At 36.5% G+C, this 14155-nt stretch overlaps 1 protein-coding gene across 14 annotated transcripts in view; it reads left to right on the top strand.

Moving 5' to 3' along the window:
- plekha7a (pleckstrin homology domain containing, family A member 7a) overlaps nt 1-14155 on the top strand; it is a 108329-nt gene that overhangs the window by 83950 nt on the left and 10224 nt on the right. For 8 of the 14 annotated variants that reach the window (XM_048167966.1, XM_048167964.1, XM_048167971.1 and 5 more), the window contains 8 exons: nt 640-1171; nt 5148-5231; nt 5720-5827; nt 8980-9033; nt 9269-9352; nt 10428-10496; nt 12046-12126; nt 12220-12369. In XM_048167966.1, coding sequence (XP_048023923.1) covers nt 640-1171; nt 5148-5231; nt 5720-5827; nt 8980-9033; nt 9269-9352; nt 10428-10496; nt 12046-12126; nt 12220-12369 — 1162 coding nt within the window. The remainder of the gene's footprint in view (nt 1-639; nt 1172-5147; nt 5232-5719; nt 5828-8979; nt 9034-9268; nt 9353-10427; nt 10497-12045; nt 12127-12219; nt 12370-14155) is intronic. The other 6 variants (XM_048167974.1, XM_048167973.1, XM_048167965.1 and 3 more) reach the window with 5 other exon arrangements.

Genomic DNA, 14155 nt, shown 5'->3' with positions numbered 1-14155 from the left:
ACCATTTAAAAGTTTTGGGGCAGTTTTTTTTAAAGAAATAATTACTTTTATTCAGCCAGAATGCATTAAATTGATCAAAAGTGACAGTAAAGACATTTAGGATTTTACAAAAGATTTCTATTTCAAATAAATTGTGTTCTTTTGAACTTTCTATTTAAGACTCCTGAAAAAAAATCCAGTTACCACAAAAATATTAAGCAGAAACACTGTTTTCAACATTGATGACAATAAAAAATGTTACTGAAGCACCAAATCAGCATATTAGAATGATTTCTGAATGATCATGTGACACTGAAGACTGGAGTAATGATGCTGGAAATTCAGCTTTGAATCACAGGAATAAATTATATTTTAAAATATATTAAAATAGAAAAACAGTTATTTCAAATTATAATAATATTTCACAGTATTACTGTTTTTACTGTATTTTTTGTCAATTAAATGCAAAAAAAAGACTTCATAAACATTAAAAAAAAACTCACCAACCCCAAATTTTGAATGGTAGTGTATAAAATATATATAACATAAATAGTTTTAATTTTGACTTTGACTTCAATGGCTCTAAATATCCATTAATTTTGTCTAAATGATACATAAATGTAACAATACGTGTTAAAAATAATCATTTTGTTATCACAGGTTTGTTTCTACAGATGGCACAATCCCACGTCGGACCCCTCCAATTCATCCGAAGTACGGCACAATAGACAAGTACCAGTCTTTACCAAAGACAACACGGCAAAGCCCACTAACTGCTCACCGTCAGTTACCCAGTGAATACAAATATTCCCATGACCGGCTGAATCACTTCCAGCTGACCCACGGCCACACCCAGCGACCCGCGCCGCACGACAATACCGTGTGGCAGCTCTACGAATGGCAACAGCGACAGCAATATCGGCACGGCAGCCCCACCGCCCCCGTCTACACTCCTGCTCCAGACTACTCCACCGCCGTATCCTCCACCAGAGTCAACTCGGACGTGTCTCGCTCCATTTCCGTGCCTCCGACCCTGGCAGACATCCCTCCACCCGGACCTCCTGGGCCCAGGCTGCTGTCTCCACGCAGACCCCACACGCCTGCAGAACGGGTTACAGTCAAACCTCTGGAGGACCGGTCCGCCGTGGAGGTGCCTCCTTCAAACTCTCCTCACCGGTTACGCTCCTATAAGGTCAGTAGGTGACAAGCACAACCACCCATATGCTTACTGGCAATAGTCGTATACTCAGTGGCCTGTGGGATTGTGAAAGGTTGTGAGCTTCGATAGGATTTTTAAAAATGTTTTTGAAAGAAGTCTCTTCTGCTCACCAAGGCTGCATTTATTTAATGAAAAATACATTAAAAACCATAATATTCTGAAATATTATTACAATTTCATAAAACGGTTATCTATTTGAATATATTTTAAAATGAATTTATTCCAGTGATGCAAAGCTGAATTTTCAGCATCATTACTCCAGTCTTCAGTGTCACATGATCCTTCTGAAATCATTCTAATATGCTGATTTGCTGCTCAAGAAACATTTATTATTATTATCATCAATGTTGAAAACAGTTGTGCTGCTTAATATTTTTGTAAAAACATTTTTTTAGCATGATGATTTGATGAATTCTATGTTCAAAAGAACAGCATTGATTTGAAATTTAATTTTATTATAACAATGTAAATGTGGTCACACTTTAGATTAGGGTCCAATTCTCACTATTAACTAACTATCAACTATGATTTTTGCCTCAGCGAACTCCTAAGTACTGCTTATTAATAGTTAGTAAGATAGTTGTTAAGTTCAGGTATTGGGTAGGATTAAGAGATGTAGAATAAAGTCATACAGAATAAGGCATTAATATGTGCTTTATAAGTACTAATAACCAGCTAATATCCTAGTAATATGCATTCTAATAAGTAACTATTTAATAGTGAGAATTGGACCCTAAACTAAAGTGTTACCAAAAATGTCTTTACTGACACTTTTTTTATTATTATTATTTAATGCATCCTTGCTGAATAAAAATATTAATTTCTTTAAAAAATCTTGCTGATCCCAATCTTTTGAATGGTACTGCATACAATATGAAACTGACCTTGGCCAGAAACTCTGATTTAAAAGAGAAGATCTTGAGTCTGAAAGAAGCATGCACTTAGAGTCATCATGATGGATGTTAGTACTGCTCAGAAACTGATCCTGATCAAATAGCACCAGACTTCAATGTTTTCAAACTCTCAGCATTAGTCCATCTGTTGTAATTCAGCATGAATTATCAGTGTTGTGTTTGTAATGGAACAAGTGCCAGAATGGGACAATTTATATATACTTCATTTGCTTTGTTTAATGTTTCTGTCTTTTAAAAATCATAACCATCTAAAATAAGTTTGCACCCAGGAAACAGAAATGTCTAATCCAAATGAGGACTTGAAACATGATTATTATTCAATCTAAATATGTTGCACTTGAAAACTTTTGAGTTACTTAAGTGCTATTTTGGTGTGTATTACAGTGTTGTGTGTAGCAGGTTCTTTCACCCAAATGTACAAGGTTATATGGTGTTATGATGCAGGCTAAAGGCCCGTTCGCACCAAGAACGATAACTATAAAGAGACAGTGGCATGAAAAAGTATGTGAACCCCTTGCAGTATCTGTGAAAATGATAATTATTTTAATAAAATAAGAGGGATAATAAAAAATGCATGTTATTTTTTGTTTAGTACTGTCCTGAGTAAGATATTTTACATAAAAGATGTTTGCATTTAGTTCACAAGACAAAACAATAGCTGAATTTATTAAAATAACCCCATTCATAAGTATGTGAACCATTGATTCTCAATACTGTGTGTGGTTGAGTTTGAGTCCCTCAGTTGTCCTCAGTGTGAAAAGATGAATCTCAAAATCATACAGTCACTGCTGGAAAGGGTTCAAATACGCAAAAATGCTTGAAAACTGATGAATCTGCAGGAGCTGGAGGATTTTTCTGAAGAACAGAGCTCAGTTTAACTGCTCAGGACAAACAAGAGACTCATGAACAACCATCACAAAACATAAAAACAGTCGTGGATCATCAGGTAACCACACACAGTATTGAGAATCAGTATTATTATCCCTCTTATTTTATTAAAATAATTCTCATTTTCACAGATTCTGCAAGGGGTTCACATACTTTTTCATGCCACTGTAACTATATTAGTGTCCACACCAGCGGACGATATCGTTTTGTTTATTCTAAGCATTCTGCAGTTTTGTCGTCTGCCATTTTAAAGGTGCCCTAGATTCAAAATTTGAATTTACCTTGGCATAGTTGAATAAGAAGAGTTCAGTACATGGAAAAGACATACATTGAGTTTCAAACTCCATTGCTTTCTCTTTCTTATGTAAATCTCATTTGTTTAAAAGACTTCCGGAAAACACACGGATCTCAACATAACACCGACTGTTACGTAACAGTCGGGGTGTACGCCCCAATATTTGCATATGCCAGCCCATGTTCCCAACATTATGAAAGGCATTAGACAAGGGCAGCCAGTATTAACGTCTGGATCTGTGCACAGGTGAATCATCAGACTAGGTAAGCAAGAACAACAGCGAAAATGGCAGATGGAGCAATAATAACTGACATGATCCATGATATCATGATATTTTCAGTGATATTTGTAAACTGTCTTTCTAAATGTTTCGTTAGCATGTTGCTAATGTACTGTTAAATGTGGTTAAAGTTACCATCGTTTATTACTGTATTCACGGAGACAAGAGCCGTCGCTATTTTCATTTTTAAACACTTGCAGTCTGTATAATTCATAAACACAACTTCATTCTTTATAAATCTCTCCAACAGTGTAGCATTAGCCGTTAGCCACGGAGCACTATCAAACTCATTCAGAATCAAATATAAACATCAAAATAAATACTTTACTCACATAATTCGAAGCATGCATACAGCATGCATGACGAACATCTTGTAAAGATCCATTTGAGGGTTATATTAGCTGTGTGAACTTTGTAAATGTGCTGTAATATAATCGAGAGCTCGTGTGGCAGGGAGCACGCGAATTAAAGGGGCGTCGCCGAGTGTAAATCAGTGCATAGTTAATGATATATACTGCCAAAATAGGCAGTTAAAAAAATTTATTTAAAAAAATCTATGGGGTATTTTGAGCTGAAACTTCAGAGACACATTCAGGGGACACCTTAGACTTATATTACATCTTGTGAAAAAGCATTCTTGGGCACCTTTAAATGCTCAAGCTCTTTGGCTGCCAATGGATTTATCGTTCATCAGCTGGAAAAAATCGTTCTGAAAGTGATTCCAATGATATAGTTTCTCTGTGCCGTTATAGTTACAGATGTGGTGTGGACTCTGATTTTTAGATCTATATCTTTATAGTTATTGTTCTTGGTGTGAACGGACCTTAATATTGGTGTTTTAATGACGTATACACTGTAATAGAACAGTAATATTGTGGAATATTCATGCATGTAACCCCAGCATCCTGACCAAACTTGCCCATTTGCCTCTGTCCATCATCATGGCCTCATAATCATCCCCATATACAGTATATATACAGATTGGCTTCATCACTCTGTCTCCTCTCCACCAATAATGCTGGTTTGTGGTGGGCATTCTGGCACAATATGACTGCCGTCGCACCATCCAGGTGGATGCTGCACATTGGTGGTGGTTGAGGAGATTCCCCCTTCCATATGTAGAGTGCTTTGTAAATTTAATGAATTATTATTATTATTATTATTATTATTAAAGCGTTTTCAGCATCAAATTTTTATTAATTTTTTTTTTTTTTTTTTTTTTGTATTACATTTTCAGCATCATTACTCCAGTCTTCAGTGTCACATGATCCTTCAGAAATCATTCTAATATGCAGATTTGATGTTCCAATAATTTCAGTTGTGCTGCTTAATATTTTGGTGGAAACTGTAATACATTTTTTTCAGGATTCTTTGATGAATAGAGTTCAAAAGAACAGAGTTTATTTAAAAAGGAATCTTCTGTAAAATTATAAATGTCTTTACTGTCACTTTTGATCAATTTAATGCATCATTTTTAATTTCTTTCAAAACAAATTGTACAGAGTCCAGACTTTTGAACGGTACTGTATTTAAAATGTAATTTAAAACTCTTTTTTTTTTATCATTCTGCAGTCGGCCACAATAGAGAGACGCTCAATGCCTCCATCTGGTTACATCACACATACAGTCAGTGCTCCCAGCCTGCACGGAAAAACAGTAAGACATTTTTGCACACAAGTTTCTTTTCCAGGGAATATATATATATATATATATATATATATATATATATATATATATATATATATATATATATATAATATATTAGTGTTGTCAAAAGTTGAAATTTTAAAAATGTGATCATTGTAGCCAATCACAGACATATCTGTTGAGCATGTGAACACAAAGGCCAATCAGATGTGTTTACAAATCCGCTCAACAACGCTCAAAGTGTCACATTTTATATATATATATATATATATATATATCCATTAAATAAGATTGTACTGTTTAGTTTGTCTAGTTTGTGCTGCTGTTGAAGGCAGATTTCAGCCATCAAAAAAAAACTTGGATAAGTTTCACTTCATGTTCCTCTGCTGGTGGAGCCAGTCCTCTTGTTTTGGTGGCTGTAACAGGCATTTGTATAAATAATCTCATCACTTAACTCTCTCTCTGCCTTAATCTTAACCTCACAACCTGTGGTCCAGCCTGAGGAGCTCACCCTTCTCCTCATCCAGTTACGGAGACACCAGGCCATGATGGCAGGTGTGCGCAACAATGCGCTGGCACACCTCCAGCAGTTGTCTCGGGTGAAGGTCAGGGCTCGGCCTGCCCAATCAGCACCTCTCATTACTAGCCTGCAGCCTGTAGTCTGCCTCTGCTGCTGTTATTTACCCCGCCTGGCTCTCGTAGCTCCTGTGGCTTTATTACATGATGCTTCTCTGTATTGTAGCATGGCATGTCATGCTAGGGGCTGCATCTGGCTGTCCCACCATTGGCATGAATTGTATATGTAACTGTTCTGAGGTAGTATGCATACTACATGAGTATGCTCTGCTGTTGCTCCTAAGATTGAAAACGCAAAGATCAAAAATGTTTGCTTGCATGAAGTAGGTGTTCGTGGGAGACTGGGGTCCCCATACAACCTTGATGTTCTGGTTTGACCTTGTTTGCGGGATCAGAGTATACAATAACGTCATAATAATCATGCTTTGTTAATTGTACCAATAATATATGTGCAGAAATGTGTTTCTATTGCTCTATATCAGTGGTTCTCAAACTTTTTAGAGTGGTGTACCTCCTAAAGTCTTTCTGTGTACCCCCTCTCTTCCACTTAGACTGCAGTCACACCTTTTCCATTAAGTGACAATATTTGCCCTCTTAAATTGATTTTCAGGTTTATTTTGTACATTTATATAGCCAAAGTTTTTCTAGCCATATTAAATGTATCATGTTTTATGTCAATTTTTTAAAATTCAATTAATTGAATTATTAAAGGTGCCCTAGAATTAAAAATTGAATTTACCTCGGCATAGTTGAATAACAAGAGTTCAGTACATGGAAATGACATACAGTGAGTCTCAAACTCCATTGTTTCCTCCTTCTTATATAAATCTCATTTGTTTAAAAGACCTCCGAAGAACAGGCGAATCTCAACATAACACCGACTGTTACGTAACAGTCGGGATCATTAATATGTACGCCCCCAATATTTGCATATGCCAGCTCATGTTCAAGGCATTACACAAGGGCAGCCAGTATTAACGTCTGGATCTGTGCACAGCTGAATCATCAGACTAGGTAAGCAAGCAAGAATAATAGCGAAAAATGGCAGATGGAGCAATAATAACTGACATGATCCATGATAACATGATATTTTTAGTGATATTTGTAAATTGTCTTTCTAAATGTTTCGTTAGCATGTTGGTAATGTACTGTTAAATGTGGTTAAAGTTACCATTGTTTCTTACTGTATTCACGGAGACAAGAGCCGTCGCTATTTTCATTTTTAAACACTTGCAGTCTGTACAATTTATAAACACATATTTAATGATGCCCCAAAATAGGCAGTTAAAAAAATTAATAAAAAAAAATCTATGGGGTATTTTGAGCTGAAACTTCACAGACACATTCAGGGGACACCTTAGACTTATATTACATCTTGTAAAAAAACATTCGATAGCACCTTTAATATAATAAAGAAATAATTAAAACTAAATAATTTCAATCAAATGAAATTCATATAAATAAAAGCCATTTTTGCACTGCAGTGGCACAAGCTGAAAGTAGATATATTTACACACTGTTTAATCCTGCTAATAGGTGGCATGAATTCAATTACAATAGTGCAAATAGGCTAATGTTATGAGTTAATGTTTTAAATAAAAAAATATAAATGTGAAATTATGGTAAAAACGAAGTAATACTTTTAAATATTAAACTAAAACCGCCAATAGGTGGTGGCAACTCACCACTTGCTTGATTGATTGATTGTTCCAAGTTGATTGATTGATTGATTGATTGATTGATCGTCTGTCAGTCAGTATTGAAGCAAGTGGCTGTATTTATGAATGGGTCATTGAACCATTGACTCTCCCGTTTCATTCAAAGCCGCAGATTCGTTCACCAAAGAAACACCACTTTTACACTTTTACAAGGGTACATCGTCAAGACGGGCAGTAATGTAGTGCGTTTTGCTAAGGCAGCATATTCTGCATGCAACCTATTATATGCATGCTGCTTGTGTGGATGCAGTCAGTTTTGACCACAAATGATGAGGTAATTTGTTTGGATGACATGTATTTGACCTTTTATGGTGCTATAATTTTCCTGTTTTTATTCAAAAAACATCCTCGTTTTAATGTTATTTTAAGGTTGGTTGTAGTTAAATGAACGGCAAAACTCTGCATTTTGTTCGCGTAACCCCTCTGTCACCTCACATGCCCCCAGGGGTTCACGTAACCCAGTTTGAGAACCACTGTTCTATATTTAATTACCTTGGTTATTGACTGAATCAAGAACCTAATGTCAGTGTACCAAAATCATTTTCTTAATCTGCACTTTTGTCTTGTTTTCCTGTATATACATATATAAACATCCCTAAAACAACAAATTTACCCAAGAAGCAAAATTGCATAATATGTTAAGACTTACTTTTCTAGATCTTTTTAGGTTTATGCTTAAAATAAAAACTATTTACTGTAGAGGGGGAAGGAAAAAAAAAGTTTAATTCCAGATATGTTCTATGAAATATACAATGTATTCTCTTATTATCTTACCAAATTTTGCTTCTCAAGTAAATTTACAGTACTGTTCAAAAGTGTGGTTAGTACAATTTTTTTTAAAGAAATTAATTACAAAGTGAGAGTAAAGACATGTTTAATGTTACAAAATATTTCTATTTCAAATAAATTCTGTTCTTTAGAAATTTATATTGATTGAAGAATCCTAAAAAAAATAAAAATATTAAGTCGCACAAATGTTTTCAACATTGATGATAATAATAATAAGTGCTTCTTGAGCAGCAAATCAGCATATTAGAATGATTTCTGAAGGATCATGTGACACTGAAGACTGGAGTAAGGATGCTGAAAATTTGTCATCACAGGAATAAATGAAAATGTAAAATATCTTCAAATAGAAGAGTTATTTTAAATTATAATAATATTTCACAATATTACTGTTTTTGCTGTATTTTTGATCAAATAAAGAGACTTACGCTTTCAAAAAAATCTTACCAACCACAAACTTTTTGAACGGTAGTGTATATAACTATCATTTGCATGGAAATGCAAACAAAATGCAAACAGGGATCTGTGGTATCAAGAGAAGTAGTGAGTGAAGCTTGTCCCAAAGCTTGTGTATCAGGTGTATAGCCAGCTATCGCTTGAATGCTAGCGCAGTGTTTGATTAAATCGTCTAATGAATAGATAACACAACTGATTTGTGTTTCTCCTCCTACTTACAGGCTGATGACACATACATGCACTTGAAGAAGGACCTGGACTATTTAGATCTGAAGGTGGGACCTCTCCTTTTCTGTCTCTCTATTCCTCTTACCTTCATCTGAAGCCTTCTGTACTAAAACACTAACACAGCACAGAAACCTCACTTAGGGGCGAGGAATCAAGAATTTGTTTATATTTAGTATGTTAATGGTTAACTGGCATAATCAGGCTCAGAATGTTAATGATAATAGTAATGATCCAGTCGAAGGTCCTCCTTTGACTATAACTGTCTATCTCCGTTTGCCACAGATGAAAAGTTTAGAGCCATTGATCCTCATGGTTCACAGTGTGTTACAAACCTGCACTGCGGGGGGTTTGAGACCACTCTGGAACGTAAGCACTGTCGGCATCCAGAGTGTCTGCATTCCCATTGCTTTACACGGTGCACATAGCTTTGTGTTGGCGCAGGCCTGGCACCTGCACGCCTATCCTCCCTGCCTTTTGTGAGAGAGATGTTGTGCTGTGGGTATGTGTGTTTGGTTGGGTCGGTGAGACGGCAGGTCTGGATGGGACGGGCTAGCTCAGCGCATGTGCAGGGAATGACCCACATTTAGCCAGCTGATTCTCCAGTTCATTCTGTTTCTTTCTTTATTAAAATATTTATCTCATGGGATCCATCTTATATGGAGCTTTCTAGATATTCCATTATGTTGTAGCTAACCCAGGCTCAGTGGAAAAGACGGTCTTTGTTCTAAAACATCAACTTTTAAACTGTAGTGTAACAGAATCTACAAAAAAAGTGACAACCAGTCGTAATAACAAAATATTTATTATTACATATACAGTATATTATACTAATAACTAAATATTGCTAAAAATAAATAACCAAATATCACTACGGGTGATATGTGCATCTCTGAATCTGTTTAAAAGAACCATCCAAATTATTTGACTTCCCAGCATTATTTGAAAGAGGTTGGTAGCAACTCACTTGGTTGTAAGACTGTGCAAAATAAGGAAAAAAATAGCACTGTTTTGAAAGCTGCAAAGCTATTTTTTGCACTACTGAAAAAGGGAATTAAAGTTGTAGCATTTCTGTTTTTACTAAGTTACACCGCAGCACTGTCCAGTTCATCGTTGTCCAGAGCTTGGGTTTCTTTTATGAGTTTACCATGCAGCATTTTCTGTGGAAGCTTTATTTTAGACATTGCATTTATGTCTCACAGCTGTATTCTGTTGGCATGAAGATCGTGAGACACCATCCTGCCATTGTGCTTCCAGAAAGCTTCAGCTCCTACACGTACATGTGTGCATTAGAAATGAAGAATACTGTCTCAAAGCTTCTCACTGTGACTTTCAATACAGTGTCCATTGTACAGTGTTGGTCTTGCTTCGCTTGTGTTGAATAGACGTGTTTCTGTTTGTGGAGCACTAACACAAGGAGGCTTTTCTGTGAATTGTCCAATAGGTGAGTGGGACAGAGACTCTGAAAGGAAGGCCGGCAAAGCCAGTGAAGGTGGCGGAAAGTGACATTGATGTGAGTATAGAGGACAAATCAGTGTCTTACTCCTTAAAGGTTTAGTTCACCCAAAAATGAAAATGATGTCATTAATGACTCACCCTCATGTCGTTCCAAACCCGTAAGACCTCCGTTCATCTTCGGAACACAGTTTAAGATATTTTAGATTTAGTCCGAGAGCTTTCTGTCCCTCCACTGAAAATGTGTGTACGGTATACTGTCCAAGTCCAGAAAGGTAATAAAAACATCATCAACGTAGTCCATGTGACATCAGTGGGTCAGTTAGAATTTGTTGAAGCATCGAAAATTCATTTTGGTCCAAAAATAACAAAAACTACGACTTTATTCAGCATTGTCTTCTCTTCCGGGATCCTTTCCATTGAATTGATTCCATTGAATCCTTTCATCTGTCGGCGTTGGTAATGCAGTTTTATGTCGCCGTGGTTGTTTTTGGCGAATTGGGACATCCACGACATGCACACTTACGCACCATTTTCAAAAATATAGCAATACCAAAATACAAACAATGTAGAATAGCTTGAATACAGCGTGTGTTTCCCTCAGGCTGTAAACGAAGCTCTGACGCACCGGATAACACGTCAGCACTGCGGAGTCGTGAACCACACTCCGGAGCAGAAGGGGGCGGTAATGCCGTAAAACAGGAAAGAAGAAGAAGAAGCGGAGTCGTGAACACAGATTGACAACAGATCCGGAAGAGAATACAATGCTGAATAAAGTTGTAGTTTTTGTTACTTTTGGACCAAAATGTATTTTTGATGCTTCAAAATTTTGCGGATGTCCTAATCGGGCAAAAACAACCACGGCGACGTAAAAGTGCATTACCAACGCCGACAGATGAAAAGATTCAATGGAATCAATTCAATTGGATCAATTCAATGGAAAGGATTCAGGAAGAGAATACAATGCTGAATAAAGTCGTAGTTTTTGTTATTTTTGGACCAAAATGAATTTTCGATGCTTCAACAAATTCTAACTGACCCACTGATGTCACATGGACTACGTTGATGATGTTTTTATTACCTTTCTGGACTTGGACAGTATACCGTACACACATTTTCAGTGGAGGGACAGAAAGCTCTCGGACTAAATCTAAAATATCTTAAACTGTGTTCCGAAGATGAACGGAGGTCTTACGGGTTTGGAACGACATGAGGGTGAGTCATTAATGACATAATTTTTATTTTTGGGTGAACTAACCCTTTAACTTTTAGACTTTCCCCGCCAGCTTTTTTTTTTTTTTTTTTTTTAAAGGTTGCCACGATTTACTAATTCATTCCCTCTATATATAAAAGATTAATATAGATCCAGTAGATTGTGTCCATCAACACCCCAAAGCTTCACAGTCCTGTAACTCTTTGCGGGTTCGACATTTCATTCAGTAATGTTAGGCCGTTTTGATTTATATGCTGTTAAATATTTGACGATCGTGTTAGCTAACATGCTTCTATCGCTTGTTTCTGCTTTGCTTGTTTTTGGATCTGGAGATTCGGTATTGTTTCAGAAGATGCGTAATAGAAGATGCATAAAGCTCTGTTTCCTAATGCAGGTGACACTGAGTCGACTCTGTGAACAAGACAAAATACTGCAAGAGCTTGAGTTCAGACTAAGTGGCCTTAAGGATGATAAGGTGAGGCAAATTTTCAAAAGAAAAGTACAGCGTTTACTTTAGTCCTGTTATTATGGATATGTTAGTATTAATATATTTGCTTATTCTTTCTAGGACAAGCTTGAGTCTGTTCTGGATGTGTCTCACCAGCAGATGGAGCAGTACAAGGATCAGCCAGCTCACACTGAGAAGATCGCCTACCAGCAGCGACTCCTTCAAGAGGACCTTGTGCATATTCGAGCAGACATTTCTAGAGTGTCAACGGTAAGTATAATATGGAAGACCTACAGTGCTTCCTATCTCCATTGATTCATATTTACCTGAAATTAATACATTAGTGATTACAGGACATGAAGATTTGGAGTGCAACAATGTTAGAAAAATAATTCCAGTGTGTGTAGTATTCTGTATGTTAAAGGTACACTATGTAACTTTTGGCCCTCTAGTGGTTAAAAATCAACACTGCATGCATTTTGCAGAAGAACCTTGTTTTGGTTGTGCTTCGGCTCTGCTGGCTATGGGAATGAATATGGTTATCCTACTGCTCATAAAACATGCATTACTAGGCATAAGAGATATAACCAGTTTAGATGGAAAGGATCTCAATCTGACTTGCTGAAGACGTTACTGTAGATTTACCCATTAATAGACACGATACTTCCTTGAAAATAAATTCCAGCACAGCGCTACAACAACCTTAATGAAATGACCCTTCACGTTAAATAATGCTTTACAATTAACTCTGTTAGAGAGCTACATTCTGTTCAATAAAATACCTTATTCACCTGTTGAGTAATAAAAATGTCATGCACACGTCACTTTTACAACATTTCAAATCCCTCAGTTCTCGCCATCTCTGAAAAGCCAAGCCAATGTTGATTCTTGTTTTATTACGAGCTTTGTCTCGTTCTCTTTTTGCCAGTAGACTCTCCTCTGTTCATGTTCGTTTAAAACGGGTGATTCGCCAAAGTTTGAGATTTATCTGCTCCATGTCAACCTTTCTCACTCATTGTGACAACTAACCTCTGCCACTCCCACACTAGACACATGTCAAAGTAGCCGGAGCAACTTATCTTAATTTAAAGGGATAGTTCACCCAAAAAAATGAAAATAATTTACTTACCCTCAAGCCATACGCATTTGACTTGCATCTAAAAAGCATTAATTTCCACAACGTAGTACTACATTATAACGTGTAGTACGTCATGTCATTGTGTACATGTCACTATGTGATGGAAATTAAGGCTTTTTAGACACAAGTTGAATGCGTATGAGTGTCGTGCCAGAAACTCATTATTTTACTTTAAAAAGTTTTAAATAAGGATATTTGTCTTACTCAAATGCATTGATTCGTTTCAGAAGGCCTTTATTAACCCCCTGGAGCGGTGTGAAGTACATTTCTGGTTGATGAATGCTCTTTTTTGGGCTTCAAAATCTCATCCTCCATTCACTCCCATTATAAAGCTTGGAAGAGCCAGGATATTTTTAATATAACTCTGATTGTGTTTCGCTGAAAGAAGATAGTCATATACACCTAGGATGGCTTGAGGGTGAGTAAATCATGGGGTAATTTTTGGGTGAACTCTATCCCTTTAAGGATATGACGAGACTGGCAAGTGTTGTATGTACGCAATTTCCTGCAAAAAACCATCCTGCCCACTCTAAAATATAAACACTTAAAATAGGCTTACCATAGTAAACCAGGGTAAGACAAAAACATGTTTTGGAAGAAGGATTGATGATTTATTGAGTCATTATTTAAAGGTGCACTAGAACCAGTTTTTACAATATAAAGTTTTGTATTATAAGTCTAAGGTGTCCCCTGAATGTGACTGTGAAGTTTCAGCTCAAAATACCCCATAGATTTTTTTTTAATCAATTTTTTTAACTGCCTATTTTGGGGCATCATTAACTATGCACCGATTCAGGCTGCGGTCCCTTTAAATCGTGCGCTCCCTGCCCCCCCGAGCTCTCGACTATAATACAGTGCATAAACAAAGTTTACACAGCTAATATAACCCTCAAATGGATCTTTACAAGATGTTCATCA

The sequence above is a fragment of the Megalobrama amblycephala genome, linkage group LG19 (assembly GCF_018812025.1).
Source record: "Megalobrama amblycephala isolate DHTTF-2021 linkage group LG19, ASM1881202v1, whole genome shotgun sequence".
NCBI lineage: Eukaryota > Metazoa > Chordata > Actinopteri > Cypriniformes > Xenocyprididae > Megalobrama > Megalobrama amblycephala.
Note: the sequence above shows the minus strand (reverse complement) of the source record. Positions and strands in the feature narration are given on the sequence as shown.